Source organism: Xenopus laevis, chromosome 3L, assembly GCF_017654675.1.
Source record: "Xenopus laevis strain J_2021 chromosome 3L, Xenopus_laevis_v10.1, whole genome shotgun sequence".
In the NCBI taxonomy this organism is placed as follows: domain Eukaryota; kingdom Metazoa; phylum Chordata; class Amphibia; order Anura; family Pipidae; genus Xenopus; species Xenopus laevis.
The window spans coordinates 63,012,983-63,035,135 of record NC_054375.1 but is presented as its reverse complement, the minus strand read 5'-3'; the positions used below and the strand labels follow the sequence as shown (position 1 = coordinate 63,035,135).

The following is a 22,153-nucleotide window of genomic DNA, read 5'->3' as shown; positions in this document are numbered from 1 at the left end:
ATGTACATACATCTAATGCACATTCATCTAAATAATGGAAATATGTTCTACCTGGCAAACCCCAGGTCTTCCGCACCCCCAATAACAGAGCCCATACATTTAGGCCAGGGCTAACATGAGTCTAATGAAGTTCGCAAGAATTTCCCAATATAGTTGTAATTCCAACCACCCCTTTGTTTGAAGCCCAGCTATTGTCAGCAAAAGAATTACGGCAACAGCACTTAAGAACTAATCAGGTGGCAGGATAGTTGTAGCCAAAGAGAAAAATCTACAGGAGCTTTTGGGTGTTCTTGCAGCAAGTGTTTCTGGTCTTACCTACAATACAAAGCTGTGTTATAACGCTTTACACTTTTAAAACCACAGGAAAGATTAAGATGTGCACTAAAAAAACCTTTCACTCTAGGGAGCCCACAACAATGAAAGGTGCACTATCCGTACTGCGTTGTGTAGTGACCACGGAGATCAGAAACACATGTACTCAAGGGATAAGCCCCACCTTTTACCATTTTCACTTACACTGACTGGATTGGCTTACTTTGTTTGCAATAAATATTTATTGGGTGAACTGTACCTGTTACTATAGAGAGATCCAATATCAAACTGCACTAGACATAATTACTGATTAAAATCAGTAGTTAGACACTGGGAATATTAAGTGTCTGCCAAACATAAAGTCAATATTAGCTGCCAGCTCAGCAGCTTTCCAGCATGTTTATGGGGTCTTCCTATCAGTCTGTCCAATTTTCTAAGCTGGCTTTCAGCCAGATATCTATTGGGCAGGCTAGAAAATTTCAAAGGACTGCACAAGACCATTGCTGCAGTCCTCTACCAATGGGTCTGCACAGGGCTCTATTATGATCTGACTGTTGCTCTGAAGGATCAACTTGATTTGACACTGCCCATGGATGGCCAAATAAGGCAAAGATCCACTCATTGGGAGACCTAACAAACCAACAGATATTAATGGAGTATGCCCAACGTTGCACTTGGATCTGCATTAGCACACATACCGAGGCATAGTTATTATAAATAAGACCATGGCAACAAGGTTGTGGAAATAATAGTTTGGGTAGACCCCGGTAGCTGTAGGCACATCACATACAAGTGAATTGACAACCCTGAACTGGAGTTTTAATTAGGACACACGTGGATCTTAATCAACCTTAAAAACTACTGAAACAACAATAATGGACTTTGTTTTTTATCTTTCCTTAAGTGAAGGGAGAGGGTTCAAATTCTCAGGCTCTCGTGAAACAAGGGGCAACTATTTATGAGCTGAGAACACAGAAAATGCAAATATATGCCTCTAACAATACCCAACAATGGAGCCTATGGAAACACTCATACTAATATTTGTTCAGGATTTTACAAGAAAAGTGGATAGATGCTACTATATGGTTTTCCAATGTGACACTGACAAATGCTTAACAAAGTGTTGTTGCCACTTCTGCATTAAACAAGTCCACTATTTCAACACGCCAAGTCATTCCAGAATGCATATCTAGTTACAGAAACTTCCTTCCTACTCCAAAAAGCTGATCAATCTCAAAGAGGTAAAAAAAAAACAAAAAACCCCACACACATTGAAAGTGATGAAACTAATGCATAAACTGATATGTCTCACTAGAAAAAAGTAACTCATTGACATCCTGACAGATTGGTAGCAGTGAGGCAATCTGAGATTCTTACAGTTAATATTAAAATGTAAAAATGGCACACATTTTGAAGAAAATTTTTCAGGGAAAAGCCATATGAACCATGCTACAATATACATGTGTTGCTATCTATACAATCAAACCATAGATTATACTAATTCTCCTAATGCCACTAACATACCACAGTTGTTTCACTGTAAATTGCATCATACTAGAGTAATAACATATTTGAAAGCCAGTTAATTCTTCTGGTGCAGTTAGCAAGGCAAAAAGAGCCTCCCCAGAGCTAAATTTGGTGAAGGCCACACTTCTAGTAGAGAACAAGGTTTTGTTGTCAAGATTGCCCTTGTACGATACAGGAGGAACATTAAATGCATAGGCACCAAGAGTCCACCATGCACCTAGCAATAAAATGAAGCCCTTCCAGCAACAAAGCAGGTAAGGAATAAATGGCCACACAAAAAAAAAAAAAAAAAAAAAAAAATGTTATGCTAATGACATAGGCTGTATATACATAAGACAGGAGTGAAAAAATGTCCATTGGGGCATCATAAAAATCCATAGGGCTTTGGTTTGATGAAATACTAATTTACATTGTTAAAAACAAAGAAAGGATGGCAAAATTGTTGAGAAGGAAGAAAAAACAAAACATGGAGAATCCAGGCCTTATTTTAAGGATGTCGGCATAAGAACATCTGGGACTGTTCTCTCTTACGATGTGCCATCCCACAATGCACACAGCTTATCTCACAGTCGATGGCAGGCTAGAATTCTGTGCAGATGTAACATAGAGAGAATTGTTGTCTGGGATGGGGGGCACCACAGAATTTCCATTCGTTGGGGAGCATCCCAATTTCAGTTTTTCCAAATATTCTGCATGTACAGGCTTGTGGCACTGCAAGACCTTCAGGGCATCTTCCACTTTGAACCACTCCCTCTTTCTCCCTACAAATAAATAAAATACATTTAAAAATCTGTTATGTTTTAACATGAAATGGTTATAAGAGTAAACAGTAAAGCTTAGCGGATTATTTAACTTTTTGAGTTTGTGTATGCTGGGGTGATGTTGCTAACAGATATCACTGTACCATGGACTTGTTGGAAAATGTAATCTGCTTATGTACAATATGACTGTTATTAAAGTGGCAGATGAAAAAGATGAATCAGGTTCCAGTCAATCAGGCTGCATGTTCGAATGCATGGAACAGACGAAAAGTGACCATACCATTAATGACCACTTGTATGGGATCAATCTGGCCCCCAGGCCAATATATCAAATATCGATAAGTATTAGCCAACGGGCATCAGGATACCTGGGATTTTCCAGATAATGGATTTTTCTGTAATTTGGATCTTCATACCTTAAGACTACTATAAATTCATATACACATTAAATAAACCCAACAGGCTGGTTTTGCATCCAATAAGGATTAATTATATCTTAGTTTGGATCAAGTACATGGTACCGTTTTATTATTACAGAGAAAAAGGTAATTTAAAATATGTGACCTTACAGTAATTTTGAGCTTTCTGGAGAACAGGTTTCCAGGTTAACGAATCCTATACCCGTTTGTTCCCCAGAAAGCTCCGAATTACGGAAAGCCTGTCTCCCATAGACTCCATTATAATCCAATCTAAATTTTTCAAAATTATTTCATGTTTTTCTGTTTTCTCTGTAATAATATAACAGCGCCTTGTACTTGATCCCAACTAAGATATAATTAATCTTTATTGGAAGCAAAACCAGCCTATTGGGTTTATTAAATGTTTTCATGATTTTTTATCAGATTTAAGGTATAAAAAGACAAATTACGGAACAATCCCTTATCCGGAAAACCACAGGTCCCGAGCATTCTGGATAACAGGTCCCATAACTGTAGCTATTTTTGGAGCTGTGTTGATGGGACTTTTTCACCTACAGAAGTTAGAGATCTCCATACAACTATACACATCTGCATGTTCAGAGACATCAGATTTTCTAAATCAGTTGCATTTTCATGAATAAAGAATGTATGATGGATGAGGTCTCTATTCTAAGAAAAAATATATATATTTTTTCATTTATAGGCATGTAGAAGCCATGTTTATGTTGTTCCCCCCCCCACCAAAAAAAAAATCAATACATAGTTTTCCTAGGTAAACTACAGTCCCCGTCAGAAAAATCCCCAAGGGCACAATATGTTGAAAACGTGTCTGGCAGTGAACACAAACGAAGTGTGAAATTCTATTGGCAGGTGCAAGGTTAAAGGTTATCACAGCTTACCAATATTTACAGAATCTTCCCAGTCTTCCAGTACTTCAGTCACAGTGAGCACATAAACATATGTCCGATGCTTTCTATCTTGATTCTGCTTGGATGAAGGAAAAAGAGCTGAGTCAATGTGAATTACACAAAAACACAAAGCAGTCAGCCACAATTTACCAAAAGCACAACAGAAAACGTTAATTTAAAAAAAAAAGTGTAAATCGACTGCACTTGTTCACTGAAGTAATATGGACACCTATGGGGACTCCTATTGTATATTTTATCATGTTAAGGCTCAGGATCTATGATGGTAACAGTAAAAACTTCTACCCTAAAAATCTCTTCCAAACAGTACTGCCAATGTTTAAAAAGCAGAAACTTTTCCTTTCTAACTGGAGAGGCACCACATATGAAGAGGTTTCATATGCACTAATGTTGATGTTACCCTGAACTGGTAAAACTGGTGTATTTGCTTCATTAACTCTACTATATAATATATTAATAAAGCTGCTGTGCAGCCATGGGGCAGCCACGAAAGCTGAAATAGGCAAAAGGGCACAGGATACACAACAGATAACAGATAAGCTGTGTAGAATACAATGAGTTTAATTTTTACCCAGGATGTCATCCATGGCTTTCTAGAGAATTGAAACATCTCTCATATAAATTAAGGTGTCTATTGTCAATAAATAGTTTATCGGTGGGTGCTCAATCAAAAAAATGCACACTTTAAATTCCCCTGCTGAACTGCTAATAAGAATTTAAATAGATCCTATACTGTAGATATGAAGGACAATACAACCCAAGAACCCAAATTGTGGCATTATCAGTATCAATCTAAAATAGATTAATACTCACCTCAAAAATTCCAAGAAGTCTTCCTAATTTCCCCTTTACTCCAGCCTAGTAGAATAAAAACCACAAGTGTTTATGAGGACATAATATACTGGAAAACCTAATTCGTTTTATATTCAGTACTCCCCCAGTCTCTCAGATGTGTGTGGAAAATGTAGGCATTAGGCATGTACAGTACTAAATTATAATTTTTTTAATTTGGCCAAAACAATTTGTCAGAATACCAAACCAAACCCTAATTTGCATATTGAAAGTTGAGATAAATAAAAAAAGATTGCATCTACCAACAAATAATTGTCGCTCTTGATTTCCCAACGTTCAAGTGCAGCTCCCCTATTTCTATGTCCTGCTTTCCTCCGGGTACTGCAGGCTCCTTCCCAGGTCAAGACTGGGATTTAAATAGGCCCTGGCATTTCAAGCACAGAGGCTCAATAAATAGTGCAGGTCTATGGGATCTGACAGCAGCCTCTCTATATACATGGTATTTCTAATGCCCACTAATGAACGGCTATATATCCGTACATCTACATTTTAAATAAGTTTCCCCTAATTGTTGTACCCTTATCCCTTAAAGATATTAAAAGATATTAAAGCTATTTAAAAAAAAAAAAAAAACACAAAAAGAGAGAAAAAAAGCAGATTCCTAGGGCACAGATTATCCCCATGAATAATGGACTCCTGCTTACAAAACAGTCATATCAAACAGGAAAGGGAAGGGCTACTGGCAATCTTATGTATCACAAGGACCAAACATGACTGAAGTCAGTTCAATTTCTTGGTTTGCTCAGTTTCACTCAAGAAACAACAAAAATCAAAGATTTTACCTGACTAAAACAATAGGCAAAAAGTATGTTTGGCACACGCCCTATTAATTGACCTCATGTTAAACAAGGGTTTATAATGCCCCTTTAAGAGGCCATCAAAAATAGTATTTATTTAAACATGTATTTTCTAAAGAAAACAAACATTCACATTATATAGCAGCCTACATTAACCAATAATATGTTCACCATTAACCCGACAATAGAGTTATGATTTTCCTTAATTCTAAGGCATAACATATCTACAACACTCAAAAGATGTTCTTGGCTTATACAGACAATTGTAGATTCCACTTGTTTTTGGGCAAAGAAATTCTAAAAAATAAATAAATAAAAACAAAAAAACTTTTTTTTTTTTAAATAGCCTGCACAAAAAATGAAGAAAAAAAAAATCAGTATCCTAATCAATAAGGACTATAAATCCAAGTTACAGAAGTGATTCCCTATTTCCCTAAAATATACTGCCACTTTTCCAACAAAAATAAACAGTAGCCAGCACTGAAATATTTCTTATGGCTGATCAAGCCAGTTGAGATATAGAACTCTGGTGCTTCATTAAAAAAAGAAAACTTCTTCAGACACCATGGTGATTCTACAGGTATTGATCACAGGCAGCTGTTATAGAGTAGTTATATAAGGATTACAGCACACACAGGGTATTTTGATTACAGGAGCTTGCCAAAGCAGAAGGAACTACATTTCACAGATACTAGACTCCGTATATAATATTAAACAAAGCCATTTCTTCAAAATAAAGTATGGTTTTGTTAGCCTGCTGATGCTTTACAGAATTGTGACCCAACAACTTGGGGCAGCAATCTATACAGACTACAATTAGAATCAATTTTATCAAAAGGAAAAAAGTAGGGACAACACCTTTCACCACTAAATCACCAGAGGTAGGGTGATGTGCAGGGTGAAAAACATATACCAGCAACAAAATAAAGAATGGAAAGTAATGGTGGGCCCAGTAAGGTAGGGTGAGGCGGTGCAATTTTCAAATGGTTACTTTTCCTTCTTTATTTTGTTGCTATGATTAGAATCTAGCCTGGGGTAGTATATGGCAGGACAAGACCTAGGCGCTTTAATTACAACTGTTTTCCCCTCGCATTAAATGTATTTGGCTAATATTGCACATGTTGTTAATTTGTTAGTTTTTATTTGCTAGTGAATATTTGTGCCAGGAAAGTGTGCGTACAGAAAAAAAAAAACCCCCAACATAGCCAACTTCAGTTCTAGGTTAATGAACAACTGCTTCATATAGTATATAAGAAATGTTCAGAAGTGAATTGACTAGATGCAGCATGAGTGACACCGTGAAGGTCACGAAGGTAAAGCATATGCAGCACAAGGGTGGCCAAACAGGATATTCTTGTTTAACTACAATGCAAATATCTGAACATAAGCATAAGGTCTTTCTTCAGAATTGCATTTACTCATTTATAGCATGTGGGTCAATAGATGCTTACTATCTTTAGTACACTGACTCATTTTAGCCTCTTGCTCATGCTTTTTTATTGCTAGCTGTAAAAAGAAAGCGCAGGGTCAAATCCAGTCAAATATATAATTGTTATATGGTTTTTTAAGTGGTACCTCTTCATAGACTTCTCTCACAGCAGCACCTCCTGGTTCCTCTTCTGGCTCCATCCCTCCTCCAGGAACAATCCACTGATCTGGATAACGACTACTGCTCACCAATAACACCTGCAAAGTAGGGCACAATGTTAGATTCAGATGCCCAAACAAAACAAAAATCTGGTTACCATGCTAAAAGGCCTTTACATGTCCTTACCTAGATATGTTAAAATTTGGGGATGAAAAGTGACAGGGTTGCTTGTGCTGCACACTAAAGAGTACATTAGTGCAATGGAACAATTCTAGACATATTGCGGCCCATAAGGCAAAACAAAACACAGTTTCCTATTCCTCTCCAACATCTCTTGGTTGTTGCTCCCAATGATTCTCGAATTCCAAGCTCAACATGAGCTATAGGTAAATTTTGATGTACATTAATATTTTGAATAAAAATATCAATGTCAGTATCACTTTAATGCAAATGAACCTTCCATGACTGTTGCCATGAAGTATGATTCACAACACGGTCAAGATTGCCATTGTACACGATTGCCTTAAATGGGTTGTTCACCTTCCAACACTTTTTTCAGTTCAGTTGGTTTCAGATAGTTCACCAGAAATAAAACCTTTTTCCAATTACTGTCCATTTTCTACACGACTGTTTTTCTAGTATTGAAGTGTAAATTGTCATTTTTACCTGGCCATAGACATGCAGATTTACCTTTCTAATGGACGAACGATTGTTCTATGCCATCTCCCGACCTGCCACTAACCATTCAGATCAAATAAAGTTGTAAAAGAACAGATCAGCCCCGGTTCTGCCCCCGACAGCAATCATACGAAAGTTTCTGTCCAACAAAAGCTGGTGACAGTCTCCCACTGATATCATCAGATCGGCAATACATGCAGAGAAATTATCGGTAGCCGACAGAAATGTTCTAATCTAACCTGTCAGATCAACTGAACGACCGATTGGCATCTCATGAAAAATGACGGGACACTCCACACACGGCCTGAAAATGGTATGAAACGGAGATTCGTACGATCAAATCTTTGCGCCTATGGCCAGCTTAACGCAGCTTTGGGAAGGGGGGGGGGTCGCCGACCATATAAACTGTTCTAAATTGATGCATTTAGTTGATACATTTCTTATCTTTGTCCCTGCTGAGCAGAATCCCAGAGTTTCAAAGGCAGCTGTTACAATTGATACAATAGTTGCAAATATTCTAGAAATGCTGCTGAGAAATGTAACAACTAAATGTTGCTAAATTGTAACAGTTTAGAGTCTGCACCGTAATTACTGAACTACAGACAAACACCAAAGCAGTGACATTAAACTTTCCATTTTTTACAGTTTTTCCAAAATCTGTAAAGTAATTAAAAAAAGTCTTTATTTCCAGAGAACAATCTGAAAACAACACAACTGAAAAAGTGTTTGGATGGTGAACAACCCCTTTATTGTTGCTTTCAAGGGAACAGTGCCCCTAGCTGACACCATGAAAAACCTAGGTCATGATTTCCTACATAGTTCATTTAATTTTGCAGTTACAAATGTTATTAATAAAATGGTAGTGTATACCAGTTTGATGCTGTATAAATGAAATCACAAACAAAGTTTAATGAGTCAAAGCTAAAAGGGTCTAAATTATTGTGATCAGATTCCCCTTTTCTGCTTAGCAGACAAAAAAGAAAAAAACCTTTCAGTCATGCCAGATTTCCCATCAACAATAACGAAGCACGGAAGGAAAGCATTACGCCAAATTAGCCATGGCTTTGTAAAATATTTCTAATCAGCATTTGCTATGGTATACAAGTCCAAGGCAAATAAAAAACAGCAATGATGTTCTGTTTCAGTTAAGCTTACCATGAATCTATTTAAAGCAAATTGCACTTTTAGCCTACAATAGTTGACATGCCATAGTAAAAGTTATGGTTTTAAGGCCAATTAATAAAAATGGCATCTGGTACATGATACATAGCATACCAAATGGGTTCAATAGCTATACTTTACCATTTAATTATATTTAAATGTTGATATGCAATCACATTATGCAATCATTCTAATGAGATCAAGTCCCAAGATTAAAGAGGAAGAGAAGGAGGGAGGAAGAAGAAAAAAGAATTACAAAAAAATCTGATCAAAATCATATGTAAACTGTGAATATATTTCATGAATATTTATAGTGATGGTGTGTATATATATATATATATATATATATATATATATATATATATATATATATAGATATATATATATAGATATATATATATAGATATATATATATATAGATATATAGATATATATAGATATATATATATATAGATATATATATATATAGATATATATATATATAGATATAGATATATATATATATATAGATATATATATATATATAATATATATATATATATATATATATATATATATATATATATATATATAATATATATATATATATATATATATATATATAATATATATAGATATATATATATATATAATATATATATATATATATATATATATAGATATATATATATATATATATATATATATATATATATATATATATATATATATATATATATATATATATATATATATATAGATATATATATATATATATATAGAGCGATGAAGTAGATAAGCACTCCAGTATTTCCACATTTGGACCTTTATCAAGGATGTATTTATATATACATATAAATTGACAGAGGAGGAAAAAAAATTACAAAATAAAGAGAGATTTTGGGCATTTTGTTTTCAAAGCTTTTTACTTAACCACAAATGTGATAACAAAATGATGAAACTGCCCCTCTGTTGGCCCCTATGAGAACCACAAAATAGCCTGTGCCGTTATTCTCATTGGGGTCAATCTAGTGCCTGAATTTTTGCTTATCCAAAAATGCACCATGGCCAAAAGGCAAGGATTCTACCTCCACCCCAGGAATCCTCAAGGGTATTTTCACACCTATGAATCATGAAATTGAAATTCTACAATGAACTAAAAACTAAAATGAAATAAAGAATGATTTTTTGCCACTTAACAGCAACATAGTCAAACTTTGATACAAAGGTTTTGTGACTCCAAAATGTTACCCTGCTTAACTCTTCCCCGATTTAAGTCTATTTGTTGTTAGGTCAATATTTATCATAGTCTATTCTTTCTGAAAGTATTTAAATAGCTGGATACAGATCACTGCAGACAAGATTTTTAACTTTAAAATCTCCCCAAAACGCTGTGTGGCCTAACCCTAAATCACTGGATGGAAAAAAACAATGGTGGCAGTTAATGGTCTTGAGGGTTTGCAGTCTGAAAGCATACACAGGAAGCCTCTGATCAAACACCCATTGAACATGCATTGCTAATTATCCCTCTTATCAAGTGCCCAACTAAGCAAACTTGACTAAATTTCACACTGAAAAAAATGTGTGTGTGTGTGTGTGTGTATACACATAGAAGAGAAGAAAAAAAACCAGGGGAATCCAACGGTTATATGCTTTAATTGAAAAATGTGTACTGTTTTTATAAGAAACCTCACTGTATGCAGTGAAATCCCCACTTCGTTTTACTTGCTCTGACTGCTGTGGATAGGAAACTTCAGACTGTCCTTAGCTGCATATTAGATTACATGATAACACAGGACCCAGTGCAGTCTGCATATTATGAATATTAATCAGTCTTGCTGTATGGGGTTCTGGCAAAAACTATTTGACTTGTGCTGTTTTGATAATTTATGACGATCCCTAAGCTTAACCTCCCAACAGATGCCCAGACCACACTGAGCATGTGCATAGTCTTGGTCTTGCAAAGATGTTTAACAAAGTAACAAGATTATGACGCCCTGTGGCCAAATTTGAAAGCATAAATCATTTGTTTAATTAGGTTTCTGGTGCAATAAATTCATGTTTATGGCAGAGACACACACAGCAATTTAGGAAGATTAGTCGCCCGACGATAAATCTCCTATTCTTCGGGGCGACTATAATCTCCTCAAACTGCCTCCCTGCTGGCTAGAATGAAAATCGCCGGCAGGATGGCACTCTGAGCGCTTTGTTTTCCCAAAGTCGCCTCACAAGGAAACTTTGGGCGAGTTGGAAAATGAAGTGATCCGCATGCCATCCCGCCGGCGATTTTCATTGTAGCTGGCGGAAAGGCAGGCGAGGCAGTTTGGGGAGACTACTCGCCCCGAAGAAGAGGAGATTTGTCACCAGGGCGACTAATCTCCCAGAATTGCAGCGTGTCTCTGCCCTTAGTGTACAAAATACAGCATTTCTAGTATTATTAGATTTTAGACTTTAGTTCCTCTTTAAAGTGTAATATATGGCACCGTCGAAGGCTGCACCAAGACCAGAGCATTGTGTCCATTATGACGATTACTTGGGCTACATTCCCTTTCATGTGTGCACATGTGGGTCCAAGTTCTAATCTAAATTGTTCCCAACAGACTTGCAGATTTAACTGGCAAAACTGAGAAGGCTGACCAGTTTGGGTGAAGTCTGTCTGTCAGCTGGGAGGTCCCTTGATGTCTCCTGACAACATTCTGTAGCCAGCCCACTAAAGTTTAAGGAACAATGTTTACTGACCAGTAACATAGTCTAATCCACACTCTCCCAATATTACAACTATACCATTTTTATGATTATATAAAGCTACTCAACTTAGGTAAAAAAGAAGCATGGTGCACACTCCATACACCATCCTGAAACACAGGCCAAGCTGCTATTATATACATCATAGCATTTTGTTTTATTTTATGCATATTTGACAAGAAATTGCACCTGGGTGAGTGTTGAGGAAGTGCAAGGGAGCACTAGATTTACAAAGCAATTATGTCCTGTGGGACTCATAGCATTTTCACAATTTACAGCAATTAAAGGAACAGTAACACCAAAAAATGGTTTTAAAGTGTTTAAAAGTGTTTTAAAGTAATGAAAATATCATGTAGTGTTGCCCTGCACTGGTAAAACTGATCTGTTTGCTTCAGAAACACTACTATAGTTCATATAAACAAGCTGCTGTGTAGTAATGGTGGAAATTGGCACAGGTTAACTAATGGATAACAGATAACACCATTATGTTATGCTACAGATCTTATCTGCTATATGCTGTGTAACCTGAGCCTTTTCTCCTTTGAATGGCTGCCCCCATTGCTACACAGCAGCTTATTTATATAAACAATAGTAGTGTTTCTTAAGCAAACAAATCAGTTTTAACAGTGCAGGGCAACACTGCATTATATTTTCATTACTTTAAATCACTTATTTTTTGACGTTACTGTTCCTTTACGGCCGGCATCATAGTGTTCAGGGACTCTAGGAGATTAACTCACATGTCCAGTCACATGGAGCTGCCAATGCAATTCCAGCAAAAGTCTCTAGCTTAGGATACAGTTTCAGAAGCCCTTATTACTTAACATTTATCACATTCATTTTGTAACTTGTGGTAGATGGAGCAAACATAAATTTATAAATTGCACCAGTGCAGTTTCCAGTAGTGTAAATCACACGCCAACCTAAACTAAGCACATCTAACTGATCCACTGCAAATGTGCTGCTCACAAAACTGCAGGAAAAACATTAAAGGGTCATTATCTGAGGTTAACAACAATGTATGTTTAAACCACCCTTTTAGCAGTCAAAACATGCATCCACCTGTGACTGCTGCTAATGATACCCAATAAGAGACACTGGGGCTCATTTATCAACAGTTGGCAAATTTGCCATGGACAGTAACCTATTACAACCAATGATTGGCTTTTTTTCAGCCAGCTGCAGGTAGAACCACAAATGCAACAATTTGATGGATTGCCACGGTTACTGCCCATGAGCAAATTTGCCCAGTGTTAATAAATGATCCACAAGGTGTGAGGGGTGTCAAAATTGGCCTCCACTCAAAAACACTTGCTTGGGAACAGTCACATCAAAAAATGAAAGTGTTTTAAAGTACTAAAAAAATAATGCAGTGTTGCTCTGCACTGGTAAAACTGCTGTGTTTGCTTCAGAAACACATGTTTTGTTTATATAAATAAGCTGCTGTGTAGCAATGGGGGCAGCCATTCAAAGGAGAAAAGGTTCAGGTTACACAGCAGATAGCAGAAAAGCTCTGTAGAACATAATGGTGTTATCTGTTATCCATTAGTTAACCTGTGCCATATAGCCTTTTTTCAATTTCCACCATTGCTACACAGCAGCTTGTTTATATAAACTATAGTAGTGTTTCTGAAGCAAACAGATCAGTTTTACCAGTGCAGGGCAACAGTACATGATATTTCCATTGCTTTAAAACAGTTTAATTTTTTGGTGTTACTGTTCCTTGAAGGATTTCTGAGCATAGATGTGCTTGTCACTGCTTCACTCTTGCTGGGTACCATAGGCAGCCATAACAGGCCAACAGGGCTGTTTTAAATGGCACTAGCAAAAGCATTCAATTTGACCAATACAGCTTTAATTTAAGGGGGTGGATCCCCTTTAAGCCTTTATATACTTTTAGTATATTATAAAATGGCTCATTTTAAGCAACTTTTCAAATGGCCTTCATTTTTTAATTTTTACAGTTTTAGCAGCAGGGAGGATCCGTGTCTCCAAATATGCTGCAGTAGCTCCCCATCTTCTTTTCTGCTGATTCACTGCTCTGTGCTACTGTTAATTACTGAGCTTAGGGACTGATGCACAATATACTGAATATATAGAATATAAATGTCACAGTACAAGGCTTATTCATAATTAGTACAGATAATTACTACAAGCAGCACAGAAACCAGTGCAACTAGTATCAGAATTTAATCATTGGCCTTGTAGCATCATCTTATATTACAGACCAACCTCATTTTCTGCTTGATAATTTGCGACAACCCCCTAAGCTTAGCTTCTCAACAGCTGCCCAGAGCCCACTGAGCATGTGACACTTTCCAAGATGGTGACCCCCCTGTAACAAGTTTGAACTTTGAATATGAACTGTATCATTCTCACTACAACGTGGCCCCCTACTGTCTGTTCTAGCTTATGCAGTCTTCTCCTAAAGGGTCTGTAAAAGCCCATATCATCCAGGGGTAGAAACAACAGAATCAACAGAATTCAACCTGTAGCCGACGATTGAGCACTAACAATGGCCAATGTTCGGGTGTCTTCAAAGGCGCCCAATAAAAATTTTCCGGCCAACCTGATTGACAAGCTGATCAACATCTAAGTCTTCTGCCAATATCAGTTGCCTCATCTCCCACAGAAAATTAGCTTTACATTACATTATTGGTGCTTCTGGCGAATTCGGAAAACAAATCGCCGTGTGTGATTAGCGCCAGTGATTGTTCATTTTAGCCAGCGCAGAGTGAGGGAAGACGTTTGGGGAGATTGGTCGACGCAAAGACGAGGCGATTAGTCGCCAGGCGACCAAATCTCCTCAAAACGCCCAGTGTGACCTTACCCATACTCTTTCCCCAGAGATAACAGACTACAACTGTTGGACAACTGCTCTTTAGCAAGTAGTGACACTCAATAATGTGCTGCTACAGGCTTGTGGCAACAACATGATCCCATATAGCATTTTAGCTACTTCCTTGCAGAATTCTGACTGTTGGAAATTAGCCATTTAACCAAACAGGACAAAAGGGCCAGATTAATATTGTTATGAAATGTATTTAGATACAAGCATTCAGCCAGTTCAACACCTTTGAAACTATCACTTTTTACAGCCTCCCCAGATGTTTCCAGAACTAAGTGAAAAGCATTATGAACTTCAGTTTACTTATTTGTCCAGTCGTAGACAAGCGTTTCACAACTTTTTCCTTTAGGCATATTAAGTCAATAAATCAAATTAAAAAAAAAAAGTATTGGTTTAGTTATGCACATTATTTTTTTTTAATTAATTAAGAACCTTAACAATAGTAAGGATTAATCATGGGGACCTGACGCACAGGATAAAAATCCCTTCTGTAGACACAGTTAACACCACATTGCTAGCTTTAAAAAAAAGAGATAAATAATATCATGAGTTACAAGTAGGATATATTATCATGGAGAACTTTTGCCAGAAGAAATGCAGGTGAAGAACCAAATTCTAACTGATGCCACCCAGTGTGTGTGATAACATGACCTGTCAATGTACACAAAAAACAACTATCTGCAAAAAGGTAGAAATGCGACAGGTGAATAACATTGACTGACAGCAAACACAGTGTGGAAGTGACAGTTTCACCTAGTGGGACATTAGCCAGAAAGGAGAGGGCCTTACAAGAAACCTAAATCTAGAAAAAATATGGAAACAAAGAGACCAAGAAATTGTTTAGTTGTGAGTGCTGAGAAACATTTTAGACAAAACACATATGCTATTGAACTTTTCAGTATGAGGACTTAACTAGCAGATTGTGCAGCCTCTAGGATAGCCATACATATCAGCTTTAAACTGATCACTTATGGTCAAGTTTAAAAATGTTATGGGAACTTCAGACAGGCTACACAATTATCTTCAAAGTAATTATTTATATTGTGTCAACATTAAAGGGGTGGTTCACATTCAGTTCAGTTGTTTTCAGAGAATTCAACAAAAATAAAGACTTTCTAAGAAAAAAAAATTACGTTCTATTTGTATTGAAGTTTAAAGTTTCATCTTTCACCTTCTTATGTCTTTCTAAAGCAGTTCTGGGAGAGAGGGGGTCATTGACTGGAATCTGTTCTAAATTGATACATTAGTTTATACATTTCTTATCGTTGGCCCTGCTGGGCAGAATCCCTGAGTTTCATTACAATACAATAATTGTAATGTGGCAAATTGTACTAGTTCCAAATCTGCAGCTGGATTACTGAGCTGCCAGACTAAATCACAAACAACAGAGACAGGAACATCAAACGTTCAACTTACATTTTGGAAAAACTGTAAACATAAATAAAACTGAACTAAGGAAAGAGTTTGGAATGCGAACAACCCCTTTAAAATACAAATACTGGAAAAGAGATGAAAACGTGAAAACAAATAGAGCATTATGGTTGTGTTTGGTGATGTGCAGTAAACCTGGCCAGTTTAGTGTACTGGCACACAGAGATTTGTCAGCCACATTTAAATCTATGTTATTGCGGGTGACAATTCTCCCCAAAATGCTTTGCACCAGCCAAGTGCAGATTTAAATGCATACTTCACTGTTTGACTGAACCCTCAGAAATGCTTCAAGCACAGCATCAATACACTACATTGTGCTAATGGGTAATAGCATTAACTGTGAAACTGATTTGTGTGTCTTATTCAGGTACACACATGTATCATAATATAGAGCCATGCAATCCTCTGCATGAAAGCCATGTCTGTAATTGTTCTTTCATTTAGAAGAGAAAAAACACTAAATGATTAATGAAGAATAATCACCAGTTTTTACCCTATAAAATAAACACTATTATCAAGCAGTCCACTTTAGAAATGTGTAAATCCAAGAGAAAACAACCGTCAACATGTATGCAATTCCATGCTACCAGAAAAGAAATCTGGATTCTAATTATTTCATTGCATCAGTTGTCTTTTTAAGTAGCCTTTAATCCATGACTAGTGAAGCCCAGTTATATATCCCATCAAAGAAAAATATCAAATCAAGCAAGTTTTAGACAGAACTTTAATACAAGCTCTAATGACAAAGCAAGGGTAGATATGCGAGAGAACACTAGATTGAAATCGGTTACAATTAAGAAAGCAAGTGGAAACAGGAAAAATTAACTTGGGTAGGGAGAAAAGTAGAAGGATTTTTGTGCAAAGCTGAAACTGTAAAATCTGGCAGTATTTTAGTGTAGCAGTCTATTCTGAGTGATACAGACACATGATAATGGATAAGAAAGTGTCATTATTAGGGTTGGGGCAGACGGGCAGATTCGGGGAGATTTAGTCGCCTGGCGACCAACCGCCTCTTCTGCGGGGTGACAATCTCCCCAAACTGCTTGGATGAAGAATCACCTGTGCTAATGCACTCGTGGCGCTTCGATTTCCGAAGTTTCCTCGTGAGGCACATGAGTATACAGACACCGTGTGTTCTGTAGGAAAGTATCCCAAAGCCACCAAAGTATCTATAGTCCTTTTAACCAGCAGAGTGAGCTGCAGAAGAACCATTGATTTCTTTATTACCTTGAGTGGGGTGGAGGGGGGGCACAATCCTTATTTAGGCTAGAGTGTAAATTAAAACAGTAGTCCAGCTTATTGAAGGATAATGCCACCTTCAACTCAGAATGACAGACTAAGTCAGTTCTCCACTCCCAGGCCCCTAAAGCCATGTTGGAGTGTCTGCTGCAATAGGCACTTCGATTCTACAAAAAAAAGGCTATAGCCCTTCTTTGTAATACAGAGACATTCTTATGAATTTTCATATGAATCTGTAATGAAGATTATTCTTTTCATATATAGTTCCGAAATATTCTGCAGCACTGTACAGACTATACATTAGCCCCTGCCCCAGCAGAGCTTACATCCTGAAGTCCTCATCACATTCACACAGACTATCGTCAATTTTATCAGGAACCAATGAACCTGCCTGTATATTTATGTAGTGTAGGATGAAGCCATTCAGAGAGGTGCAGAACATACAACAACTGCTTGTGGGCAGTGTCCTGCTGGGAACAAACCTGCAAGGCAGCAGTGTTAACAACGGTGTCACTGATGACTAAATTCACCCACCAAACAAGGCATCTTTGATTAGGAATTTACATCAAAATAAGGGCCAGAGATTTCTGAGAAGAATCAGCACACATTCAGCAAATTCAAAATTTTCAATGGTTTTAAAGTTGTAATTGCTATCCAAAGCAGCGCCTGGCTGTTTATTGTCTCTCCACTACTGGTTCTCACACCTAAAACAAAAGACCTGGAAGAAAATGAACTTCTGCTACATTGCTTCAAGAATCGGGAACCAGAAAACAGAAAAACCAACTGCTTAAAATAGCATTTACACTTGCAAATAACTTGGACATGACTGAATAGTTGCTTAGAATGGCATTTTCTTGTATTATGCAAAGAAGAGTTTTCAATGACGACCCCATGAAAACGTTTGCAAGTCTGGCGAAGGTGATAAAAGAACATGGGCCAATTTACCAACTGAATGCCTGAGAGTATGGCTACTTTGTCACCGCTCTGATTGGACTTCTGAAATTACGGCAGCTGGCCGGTAAGGTTTAGTTCAAATGGACAGGGTTTCAAAACAAAAGGAGGACACCCAAGAAACTGAAGATCGGAAGCCAAAATATGTGAGATTTCACCTTGCCGATCATTTCCTTCCATCAAGAAAGTGACTGAAACGACCCACATAGAAGTCAAGGGAACTTGGCAGTGAATGGATACAAAATAAGCAGGTGAAAGTTCCATAAGAATAGTTTGTGGCTCAACTATACAGCTCATAGGGGGAAAATGGGGAGATGATATACCTGTAGGCTATTTCTAACATACAGGATCCTGTTCCAGACACAGAGAAAAGCCCATTAACCCCCATATACAAGTCAAACATGACAGGAGAGCAGAGGCAACAATAACAACTCCTGTCAATAAAATAAATGCAGCCAAATGAATCTGGGAAATGCCATTAAATGTGCTCAAATCTGACACATTGAATAATAGGGTTAAACCGGACGAGAGGCACAACAGCTAAATATAGGAGTGTCACTCAATCCCAGCCTGTCAAATAGCCATTACTCGGCTGACAACAACGGGTTAATGGGTGGCTTGTCAGCCCCGAAACACATGTACAGTGTAAGCTGCCCTCCTCAAGCTGTAGTGAGACTATAACTCCCAGACAAGCCCCAGGGCTGGTGTGCAGTGGAACAACAGCTGGATGCGGGAAGAAGCATGTAAGGCATCCCCCCTGCTTTGTAAGGATAGGCCTCGCCACTCACTCATCCCAAGATGAATAACCCAGCCGCTGGGGGGAGCCAACAGGTACAAGAAGGCCGGTGCCTCACCTCATCCTCCCGCTCGTTCCTGAAGCAAAGACAGGCCGCCCGTTTCTTAAAGCCCTCCCGGTCGTACGTCCGAGTCTGGTTCGGCTTGAACTTCATCATAGAGGCGGCGGCGGCTCCTCCTCCCTCTCCCGGCTGCTTGTGCTGTCACTCGCGATCCCCGCCGCACGGCTCCTTCCACACACACACACACACACACACACACACACACAGGGACACAACGCCCCCTCAGCCGCCCACCGCTCGGAGCAGGAGGAGAGCCGGCCCAAGGTTAGAGAACGATGCTGCTGCCGGTGCCGCTGGTTACAAGTGGCCCGGGAAAGACGGTCTTCTCCATGGACTCGAGTGAATAGCCCCGGTGTGACTGCCCGTACTGTTGCTTCGGACCCCGCCACCTATACCCCCTCCCGTGACTTTCCCGGCCCGCCCCTGCGCGCGCACTGCTTGCTGCACGCCCCTCCCTCCTCATTTAACAGCCTCTCGCATTCCAGCGCGCACACTCTCCTGTTGCGCCTGCTTGGACAGCGAGAAGCACACGCGCAATGACTGTACGCTACTGTAATTGGCAGACTAGACGCCGGCCGACTTCTGGTGCAGAAAATGGATGCGCGTACAAGAGATACAGGGCACGGCAAAAAGAGGCGTGGCGCGCACATTCCTCTAGCCAATAAAGTCCCACCCTACACAGCGTGCTGAGAACGCGCTCGGGCTCGCACTGTGGTTAGCCATTGAGTGCGCGCGTTATGGTAACCGGAGACGTCGTCTTCAATAAAGATTATTATATTCATAGTACAAGTCTGTAGAGGGAAGCGAGTTACAGTGTCTTTGTTATTATACGAGCTATTAACGAATATTATTCTGTCCGGCGGCGAAGAACCATTAGCGCGTCTCTCTTTGTTTCTAAAACATGTCTGGGGCTGGGGGCCTATTGGCGGGCGTGTTCGTGGTTTGTCCATTTATTTTCTCACTGGAAAGATTTAGGAGTGCTCATGGGTTTCATTTTATCAGCTTTCCTTTGGCCTTGCCTTTATCAGTGGCATGGAACCACGTGCCTCTGCAGTTGTGCTGTGGCGGAATTACGGCCTGTATAATGCCACAGCGTGCAAATAGGCTGCCTATAGAACAGCTTTCCTATAATATATATATTTTTCCTTTTAGGGCAGACACACAGGCTCAGATTGAGGGAGATTAGTCGTCCAGCGACAAATCTCTTCTTCGGGGATGGCAATTGGTGCACTTCATTTTCTGAAGTTACCCCACGAGGAAACATCAGGCGGCTTCAGAAAACGAAGAGCTCCGAGTGCCATTCTGGCGATATACATTTAGGGTTGCCACCTGGCCGGTAAAAATGATGGTTGATCCCAATGTTAATAGGGAAAAAAGATAAATATGTAGGAAGGCCGGTATTTTTTTCCTGAAAAGGTGGCAACTCTACATTCTAGCCGGTGGGAGGCAGTTCGAGAGATTAGTCGCCCGAAGAAGAGGCGATTTATAGTCGGGTGACAATCTCCCGGAATCTGAGCGTGTGTCTCTGCCCTTAATAACATTAGCATGAAGTGTTTTTGTTACTGGCCAGGTAAAAACCCTATATCTATCCAGTGGAGCTACCTCCATTAGCCAAGGTGAGCAGGTGGCAGCCAGGCATTGCTGGGCCAGCAAAATGGCACTCCTGCTAGCTTTAAGAGCTGCTTATTAAACTGGAAAGTCTGCTCTTCTAGTCCAGAGAACGAATTATCTCCTGCCTGACCCGCTCCGATGCTTATTTTTCTAAACAAGGGGAGGCTACGGGAAGCCTACCTCGTGATGGCAGCTTGGGGCCCATATTTCCCCCTGCATCCTTTTACTGTTTTTGTGATTCTGTAAGAGTCGTTTACTTTGGCAAGTGCAGTGTGCAATTTTGGACAACGTTGCCTTGTTTACCCGGAATACAGCATTTTCCCCCATAAATCAAGCGTAATTGCTGATGCAAGAGAGGGTTGAGCCTGCCTTGCACTGGCAAACCCTGCATCAAATCGGCTGAGTTGCGCTGAAAAATTTCAGGTCGGAATTATGTTACTTGTCTGTGAAGGTTCTCATTCATCCAGGTCATGGTATATTTATAGTAATAAGTCAAACCAACTATTTATAGTAATAAGTCAAATCAACTGGGCTTGCTGTATTTTCTTTTTCCTTGGAGACGTTTCACTAGTCATCTGACTGGCTTTCTCAATTCAGAATTATCTGTACAGAAATATTTCTGGTTATATACCCTGGAATCATACTCCAACCAGCATAATCTGTTTAGTAAAACCAGGGTAGGGTCAGAGAATTCATGGAAGCAAGGTGTTGAGAAAGCCAGTTGGCTTATCTGTTATCTACTGTGTATCCTGTGCTTGAATGGCTGCACCCATGGCTACACAGCAGCTTGTTTATATAAACTATAGTCGTCTTTCTGAAGCAAACACGCCAGTTTTACAAGTGCAGGGCAGCAGTACATTATATTGTCATTCCTTTAAAACACTTATTTTATATATATATATATATATATATATATATATATATATATATATTCAAATGTTAAAAAAGTTGGAGAACAACACAAGCTTGAAAAATGTTCCTGGGGGTGCTAATTATAGGCTGTGATTGACTATTGGCAGCCTACAGGAGCTTCTGGTTGGCAGTACACATGGTTGTTATGCAACCAAAACTTGCCTCCAAGCCTGGAATTTAAAAATAAGCACCTGCTTTTAGGCCAATGGGAGCAACAGCCAAGGGGTTGGGGAGCAACATGTTGCTCACGAGCCACTGGTTGGGGATCACTGCAACATATAGTAAATAAACTTGCAGTAGCAGTGAAGCTCCTGATTTTTTTTTAAACTTACCCCAGACAGTGCCACCATTGTACTGTACCCAGAATGGCAGCATCCCTTCTAAAAAGCATAGATAGTAATGGGGACAAAAAGAGACTATACACTAGGCTGAATAGCAAATTAGCTGATAACTTTGAAAAGTGTTACATAGTAACAAAACCTGATATGATTCAATATATGATATGAGTAGCTTTGCTTTGGGGCATGTTACCTGCCAAAACCCGTTACCTGGCAATGAA

General features: G+C 38.7%; 1 protein-coding gene across 1 annotated transcript; it reads right to left on the bottom strand.

Annotated features, from left to right (window-relative positions):
- Nucleotides 1-369: 369 nt before the first annotated feature.
- Nucleotides 370-19,383, bottom strand: nudt4.L (nudix hydrolase 4 L homeolog). Its single transcript, NM_001095088.1, is given in 5 exon segments — nt 370-2,600; nt 3,919-4,003; nt 4,759-4,803; nt 7,170-7,280; nt 19,069-19,383. Coding segments are annotated over 5 exon segments (543 nt in total). The 5' UTR covers nt 19,168-19,383; the 3' UTR covers nt 370-2,397.
- Between the last annotated feature and the right edge of the window lie 2,770 nt (nt 19,384-22,153).